Genomic DNA, 8,038 nt, shown 5'->3' on the forward strand with positions numbered 1-8,038 from the left:
AGAGAGAGAGAGAGAGAGAGAGAGAGAGAGATTGAGAGATTGAGAGATGGCCTCTTTTAGAATTCTCTTTTCAGACATTTTTTAGAAGCAGGCTCAAGTTTTGCTTGAGCTGTGGAAGCTGATTTTCCTGGTTTGTTCCTTTCAGGCTTGACCTCTTTCTGGTGAGCCTCCATTTTGATTTTAACTTTGTTTGAGAATTGAGCACCATGTATATTTACCTTCCTGTCCTGTTCTTCTCTCTGGATTACTAAGTCCTTGAGTGTGCACTATTTGTTGTGTTATCTTTCTGCCTACACAGAACAGATACAATTTCCAAACTGTTACAGGTTGAGTAACTGTAGCACTTTTCCCAACAACATGTCTTCTTGATTTTATTAGCTACTTTGTAGTCAAAGATTTTCGAGCAGGCATTGTGGTCATCATCTTCTTCACCATCTTATTCTTCCTCTCTGCTCTCCTCCTCCATCCTTCTCCTTTTTCTCTTCCTCTTTTCCTCCTCTTCCTTTTCCTTCTCCTCCTCTCTCCTCCTCCTTTTGTTTGTTTAGAGGTAGTGAGAACTTCAAAGTGTCACCACAGATTGAGGGTTCATTCCCATGCAGTGACTTAGGAGGAAGTTGAGATTTTACCAACTGCTTACATGGGATCCCTTGTACTCTTGATTTTTGCACTGAAAGATTGACTTCCTCAAGAGCTGTTGGGGGAGACAGGACTACAGTAAGCATGTCCAAAGAGCAGAGCTGTGTTATCTGCTGGAAGGGCTAACAAATGGAAGCAGGACAATGTTATGCTGTTGGGCCAGAACCAGTTGTTTTATTGAATTTTTTTTTTATTTCTTTTTTTTTGTTGTTGTTGTTGTTTTGTTTTGTTTTATTTTATTTTATTTTATTTTATGGGTATGAGTACACTGTAGCTATACAGATGGCCGTGAGCTATCATGTGTGTGGCTGCTGTGAATTGAACTCAGGACCTCTACCGCCCCGCTTGCTCCACGTAATTCACTGTAGCTGTCTTCAGACGCACCAGAAGAGGGCGTCAGATCTTTATTATGGGTGGTTGTAAGCCACCATGTGATTGCTGGGATTTGAACTCAGGACCTTCGGAAGAGCAGTCAGTGCTCTTACCCACTGAGCCATCTCACCAGCCTTTTTTTTTTTTTTATTTCATTCTCTACTATCTTCCTTGTATTTTGATAATTTCTGTTATTATTTTTTTTCGGAGATGTAGTCTTGTGTAATCAAAGAACTTGATAACCTGCCCTAGTCTCCTAAGTGCTGGGATTATTTGGTAGAAAGATTTCAAAATGCTCTAGTGAACATTCTAGATCTTTAAGTGGATTTTCCAACTATAGTAGAACTATCACAATTACAAATACAACCTACTCTGGTAACAGTTGCCAGTTGTTACTGACTCTTTGGCTAGTGTTATTGAGGATTTATTGTTTTGGGGGAGAAGGTCAGTGTTGAGCTTCAAACTGAGTGTCTTAACATGCAAGGCAAGCATTCTACCAGTGGCTGTGTGCCCAGCTCTTCAGTAGTTGAACACTGTGTCCCTTCTATGTGTGGACTAAGGAAAAGCACAGTAAACATGGAAAGGAACATGGTTGCTAACAATTACTAGTGCCTTCCACGGGCCCTGGGCAGCTGTGGAGGGTGCCACTTTCCACAGACTAAGGGAGTAACTCAGGAGAGGGCCATAATGCCAGGTGATAATGGGGTTCTTGTTCAGTCTTATCAATTGGGATGCTAAACAAAGTGGGATTTTCTGGTGAGATGCGTATGTGGAGCTCACTCAATCTCTGAGCGGCATAGGCCTGTAGTTAAATATTTAAACCCAGCCAAGTGCTCTTGAGGACTTGGACATGAGGCTGCTGTCTGCTTTGATTCTCCTGCAACCCTTGGCAGCTCCTGTGTGCTTGACCCTGTCTCTGAGAGACTTGTTTGACTCGATAATGCTCACCCTGAGAGCACCTTTGACATCATATACATTTTTTTTTAGAGAATCAAGTAAAAGAAACAAGTGCAGTTTTCCAGTGATGCTGTTGGGTTGCTGTGGTTCATACAGAACCCGCTCTGGACACTTGTTGTTTGCTTTACATTGTCTGTCCTCCATTAAGTGCCTAGCACACACAAAAGAGAAGCACTGGAAGGTTCAGATAAGATTGGATGTAGAATTGTTTATGCCTGCTTCTTCATTGTAAGTTCCATTTCATGCTGAATGAAGCCCAACAGGGCTGTGTGTGTGCGTGTGCAGGCGCGCTCTCTGTGGTGCTGTGTACAGATGAAGGTGATGTGTGGGAGTCAGTGCTCTCTTTCTATCATGTGGGTTCTGGGGATTGAATTCAGATTCTGAGAGTCGGCATCAAGGGCCTTTCTCAATGAGTCATCTTAGCAGCCCTGAGAGGCCTTTTAGAGAGATGCAGCAGACCAAGTCATCCAGAACTGTGAGGTACTGCCCTTAAAATCTTGTTCATAGGAAGGAAGTAGGACAGGGACCCTGAGATGATGCCAGAGCAGGTGGCATGCAGAGAAGATGGAGGACGGCAGATGTGAGGGAGACTGTGGCTGGAAATGAAAGTAGGGCTTTCTTACTTTGGTCTCTAGCAAGTGAGATCATTAAGTAGTTGACTTATTTCTTTTTTTACTATCATTTTGTTTCCCTTTGAGCCTCTGTAATCATTTTCTGGCTTTGTGGTAATAGGGTGGTGAACAGTCCGTGAAGTCATGATCTGAATTTCTCAGCTACACCAGGTTCTTTTCACTGTTTGCCCAGCCTTCCCAGATGCATTAGTTTTCATTGTGTCATAGTTTGAGCAATGAAGAAATACCAGGTCATCTGACAGGATCCTTCCTTCAGTTCCTAATGATTGTGAAATTAGAGTTTTGAAGTTAGACAGGGTTAAAGATCTGGAATTGTTGACAGTCTGTCTCAGAGAGTGAATGACTTGTCCGTCTCTGGCATTCCTTTGAGTTTTCTCACTACTGCTCTATGCACGCGTCTCTGGCATCCTGTAGCTGCTTGTCCTGTGAACACACAGACACTGCTGGTCTTGAGAGAACGCCCTACTTACCCTGCCCACAGCTGCTTCATAAGCACGGTTTTAGTTTCTCATGAGTGTTTCCTTTTATGGTCTTTTTTCTGTTTCACTTTAAATGAAAAGTGCCTTTGTTTAATTTTAATCCTTTCTTTTTCAGTTCAAATCTGAACATCAATGACGTCCTAGGGAATTACTCTCTGACTCTGGTTGATGCCTTGGATACACTTGCAGTAAGTGTTCAGCCTTTTCTTCTTTAATCAGGATAATAAAGTGTTTGGGGGTTTATTGTATTTCTTCATTCCCCTAGGAATGGGAGTTCCAGGAAATGCTGTACTCAGAAGGCTTTGATGAGTGCTAGTTATTTTAATGACCTTTATTCCCATAAAGGCAGGGGAGCATGGAAGTCTAAGTGAGGGGACATGTGGCTGTCCTTTAAGGGCAGAGAAGAAATGCATGGCTAGCTTTTAGGAAACCTTTTTCCTTTGCCATCCTATATCCTAACAGTTTGGAGAATTTAGTTACTATTTAGTTAAAATTAGGAACTGAAGGAAGAATCCTGTCAGATGACCTGCTATTTCTTCATTGCTCAAACTATAACAAATAGTGAAGGCTGGACAATTAGATCACCGGCTGTATTAACTACTTTCCTGTTATTGTGACGAAGCACCAGGGCCAAGAGCAAGTTTAGGAAGAGAGAGTTTATTTTGGTTTAATGGTTCTGCAGGGTAGCCCTTAATGGTGGGAATGGCATGGCATGGTGGCCAGATCAGGAAGCTGGATGTTCAGTCACGTTTTCCTCCACAGGCTGCACCTCCTAGAGGTCCACACAAGGTCCCCAAACAGCACCAGCAGCTGAGGACCAAGTGTTCCAATACATGAACCTATGGGGCCATTTCTCATTCAAACCACTATATGCGCCTTCCAGCTTCTATGTCTCTGTGCCCTTGGTACATAGTCCATACTAGGCTAAATTATGAAGTGTGAAACTTGCCCCAAACCCTAAAGAGCCTTTAAGAATTAGAACTTCTGTTTGTTTCCTGGAACTTCATGGTCCAGTCTCTCCTTTTAGGACCCTGTCCTACTCCACACACGGACCTCTCTCTCCTAATTGCTCTCTCACTTTAAATCATGGCTTTAGCTGGAAGTCTTTCTGCTAACAGTTCAGTCTGAAGGGTCATTTTATGTTAGCTCCTTTTAAGCAATCTACCGTTCTTCTTTTTAGCTTGTAACATGGTACTTCAAGAGCAAGATCCAGAAGATTTCAGGGTCAGAAGCTACCCTAAAATGCTTCTAGCAACTGCCTTCTCAGGGGTGTCTGTACAGGGTGCTTTCCTATGCACGTGGCCCTCTCTGTAGACACCTGTTATTTCCTGCTTCTTCGTGTTGGCCGTTGTTTATGACAGATGAGGTCTACCAAGCTGAGTCCTGCTTTTACACCTCTCACCCCTTGGCATCCCTCATTGACTCTCAGAGGCTGGAGACCTTGAAACATAAATGCACGACATGTTCAGAAGGTGATAAGACATACTGGACATGTCAAACAGTTACGTGCTTCATGGCATAGCACCACAGAGTGTGGGTTCCAGGGGACATTTCCAGTGTTCTGCAGTCTCCTTAGTAATTTCACAAACCCTGCCTGTTCTCTCTGAGACATCTTTACTATTAGAAAGCTACTAAATCTTATATCAAGTCCTATATTTAATAATTTATCTGATTCCTTTAAATGTCACCAAGAAATGTTTAAAGCTGTTAGGTAGGAGTTGGAAGTTTATACCAAGCTTATCTCGTGTTTTGCTAGTAGTAGAGTTGCAGGACTTGGAAAGAGCTGGAGGTAATGTTGTGTGCCTTCATTTTATGGATAGCAGAAAGAGGGCTGGGTCCCGGTTCTGGTTGGGCTACTGGGGTTCCTTCTAGACTCTAGCTGCAGAGCACTTTCAGCCTTCCAGTATTTTCTTCTGGAGTGATTGCTGCTCCATTACGTGTCCACCATCACTTCTCAGAATGTGCCCAGACAAGTAAATGCAGTGTAATTAGTGCTAACGCGCTGGAGCTGTGAGAGGCTGACTCAGCCAGCTGCTGGGATAGGAGAGCGAGAAGGTGCGTGTGCAGCTTAAGCAAGCTCAGCCTCCTGTGCCCTCTTGCTCATCCCATCCTGTCTCTACCCCTGCTTGCTAAGGACAGAGATGCTATCATTACTATTTGTTGTACTCTCCTTCACACTTGACAGTAAGTCATACATAGTAGGACTGCAGATTTTTGATTAAGTGAATAGTTTCTAACCCAATTTATGACACAGCATGTCAGTGGGCAACTTGTAGCTTGTAGAGTCGGTTTTCTCCTCTCATTTGGGTTCCAGGGATCAAACTCAAGTTGACAAACTCGGTAGCAGGTAGCCTTATCTACTGAGCCATCTTCCTGGCCCTGTATTTAAGTTTTGAGACAGGGTCTCAACAGTAAGGTTCAGGAAGTTCTTATAGCAGTCTTCCTGCCTCAAACTGCAAGTGATGTGCTTACAGGCATGTGTGCGTGTTTGTTGTTTATTTTGGTGGACTGGGACTCTGCACACAGGAGGTGAGGATTTTGTTCTTTGAGGCAGTCTCCAACTGGTGGCCATCTTTATGCCTCAGCCTCCAGAGTGCTGCACTTAGAGGTTGGAGCTGCACTTCAGCATTTAAAAGATTCTGAGAAGCCCCTCCTCCTCCAGTTAGCCTTTCTCAGGCCTGTGCAGCTCTGTGCCCTGGTCACTTTGTGCTCACTGGCTGTCTAATGAGACACCTTACAGGGTAGAAGTTGGTGTGCCTAGATTGCATCACCTTCCCCATCTGATCTGAGATCATATTAACCTTGCAGGTGCACCAGATATTGTTCTTAGAGAACATCTGTGAGGAAGCAAACCTATTTCTGTGGGTTTTCAGCATAGAATAGCTGGTCTTGAACATGGTAGTGTGTTGGCTCAATTCTCATGTGTTCCTTAAGTTGAGGTTTTTCTTTCTTGTTAGCATTTTCAACAGATGTTTGCAGATAAGCTGCAAGAACCCCTAGGGGAAAAGAGTCTCCTGATCATTGCATGCAACCAGAACAAGATTGCATGATCTTTTAAAAAGGAATGCTGAGATCAGAAAGCCTGAGTCTGCTCTATACACAAGCAGATATATGACTTGAAAAACACATAGCGATCAGTATTGTAAGAGAAGGCACACCCCAAAGGAGAAGTGTCTGAAGAATCATTTCTCCTTAATGCTATTATCTATTTCTACGTTTATTTATTTACTGGTGGATATGTGTATGACCATACGAAAAATGGTTTTAAAATATGGGTGAAATCAAATCATTTCCATGTCGGTTAAACTGTAGCATTTTGTGATGGTTTTGTCCTTTTAGAAAGGAATAGCACCCTGTGGTATTGTGTCTACACATGTCACATAGTAACCTTAATTTTTAAATTGGATGTAGAACAGATAGTTTGTACATTTTGTTTTTATCTTTTAAATATTCATTTATTTTTCTGTCCGTGTGTATATGTTTGTGTGTGAGGGCAAGCATGTGCCACACAATATCGGTGTGGAGATGAGAGGGCAAGCTGTGCTGTCTTTTTATATGGGTTCAGGGGCCTGTGCTCAGGTCACCAGCTAGGCTTGCATGGTAAGCACTTTTACCCACAGACCCATTTCCCAAGGCCTATGTTACTGATTTTAGGCTGTTTTGTTAATATCACTTCTCAAAATCCTCACACATCTGGATGGCAAGCAAGGTTGATTAGTTTTGCAGATGTCTTGACTTTTTTTACGAAGCATAGATAGAGTGACATTTTAATTTTCTGACTTATTTTCTCCCATTCTACAACTTTTTAGAAACTGTCTGCCTTGTAAATAAAGGTCAGCTCAGAGCTTGGGGGAGAAGGGAGTGGGAAGACCAGATGTCCCAGCAATTGGTTCTGTGCGTGTGGTTCACACAGTTGTACCATTTGGAGATTGAACCCTTGAGTGAGTGGTAGGACACAGGCTTGCTGTCTGTCCTGCAGTATCATGGTTTCCAGTCCCACCATGGTAAGGCCTAGGCAGTACAGACACATAGACGCAGCGGCCTGCGTTGCCGCTTCCGGGTCAGTTTCAACTGCTCTACTGTTTTGTATTCCTCTTCTTAAAGATAATGGGAAACTCGTCCGAGTTCCAGAAGGCAGTCAAGTTAGTGATCAACACTGTCTCCTTTGACAAAGACTCCACAGTCCAAGTCTTTGAAGCTACAATAAGGTAAAGTAGCACATGAGATGGGTTGAAGACTTCGTGTGTGGGGGTAAGGGATTTAGTTCCTCTGAGGGCATTTCCACCAGAGTCCGAATGGGGTATGGGCTCCACCTGTATTATTTATGTTCATTTTAGTTTATATATATATATATATACACATTTTTTTTTTTTTTTTTTTTTTTTTTGAGACAGGGTTTCTCTGTGTAGCCCTGGCTGTCCTGGAACTCACTGTAGACCGGGCTTGCCTCAAACTCAGAAATCCACCTGCCTCTGCCTCCCAAGTGCTGGGATTAAAGGCGTGTGCCACCACCGCCCAGCTAGTATATGTTTTTAATGAAGTTTTGTATCTCTCTAATCACCAAAACAAAAACAAAAAACCAAAACCCACTGCTTGCTCTTTGGATGTCTTTTCTAATTGTATGGTTTTCATTTATCTATCGCCAACTCTTTGGTAGACTCAGCCTGTACCCAGTTTTGTGACTGAATTTCTTTAGGGTGAAAAGTCGACTCTTTTCTTGTTTAAATAAAATTATTTTGCTGCACAACAATCCAGATCCAGATTTCAACCTTGAAATTGAAGTTATGAAATTATTTATTCTAAAACAAGAAAAAGATAAATCATTTGTTTGAAAAATGTTGCAGTCCTTTTTAGATGGGACATCTATAGATCTACAATACAAGGCTATAAATTTAAAAAGGTAGCCTCCTGTCTCTCAGGATCTCCCACTTTTTCATTTTCCTCCCCATGTTGTCTTACCAC

At 42.6% G+C, this 8,038-nt stretch overlaps 1 protein-coding gene across 1 annotated transcript in view; it reads left to right on the forward strand.

Annotated features, from left to right (window-relative positions):
* Positions 1-8,038, forward strand: part of Edem1 (ER degradation enhancing alpha-mannosidase like protein 1) — a 31,824-nt gene that overhangs the window by 5,863 nt on the left and 17,923 nt on the right. The window contains exons 2-3 of the mRNA XM_031382825.1: positions 3,192-3,264; positions 7,181-7,284. Coding sequence (XP_031238685.1) covers positions 3,192-3,264; positions 7,181-7,284 — 177 coding nt within the window. The remainder of the gene's footprint in view (positions 1-3,191; positions 3,265-7,180; positions 7,285-8,038) is intronic.

The sequence above is a fragment of the Mastomys coucha genome, unplaced genomic scaffold (assembly GCF_008632895.1).
Source record: "Mastomys coucha isolate ucsf_1 unplaced genomic scaffold, UCSF_Mcou_1 pScaffold20, whole genome shotgun sequence".
In the NCBI taxonomy this organism is placed as follows: Eukaryota; Metazoa; Chordata; class Mammalia; order Rodentia; family Muridae; genus Mastomys; species Mastomys coucha.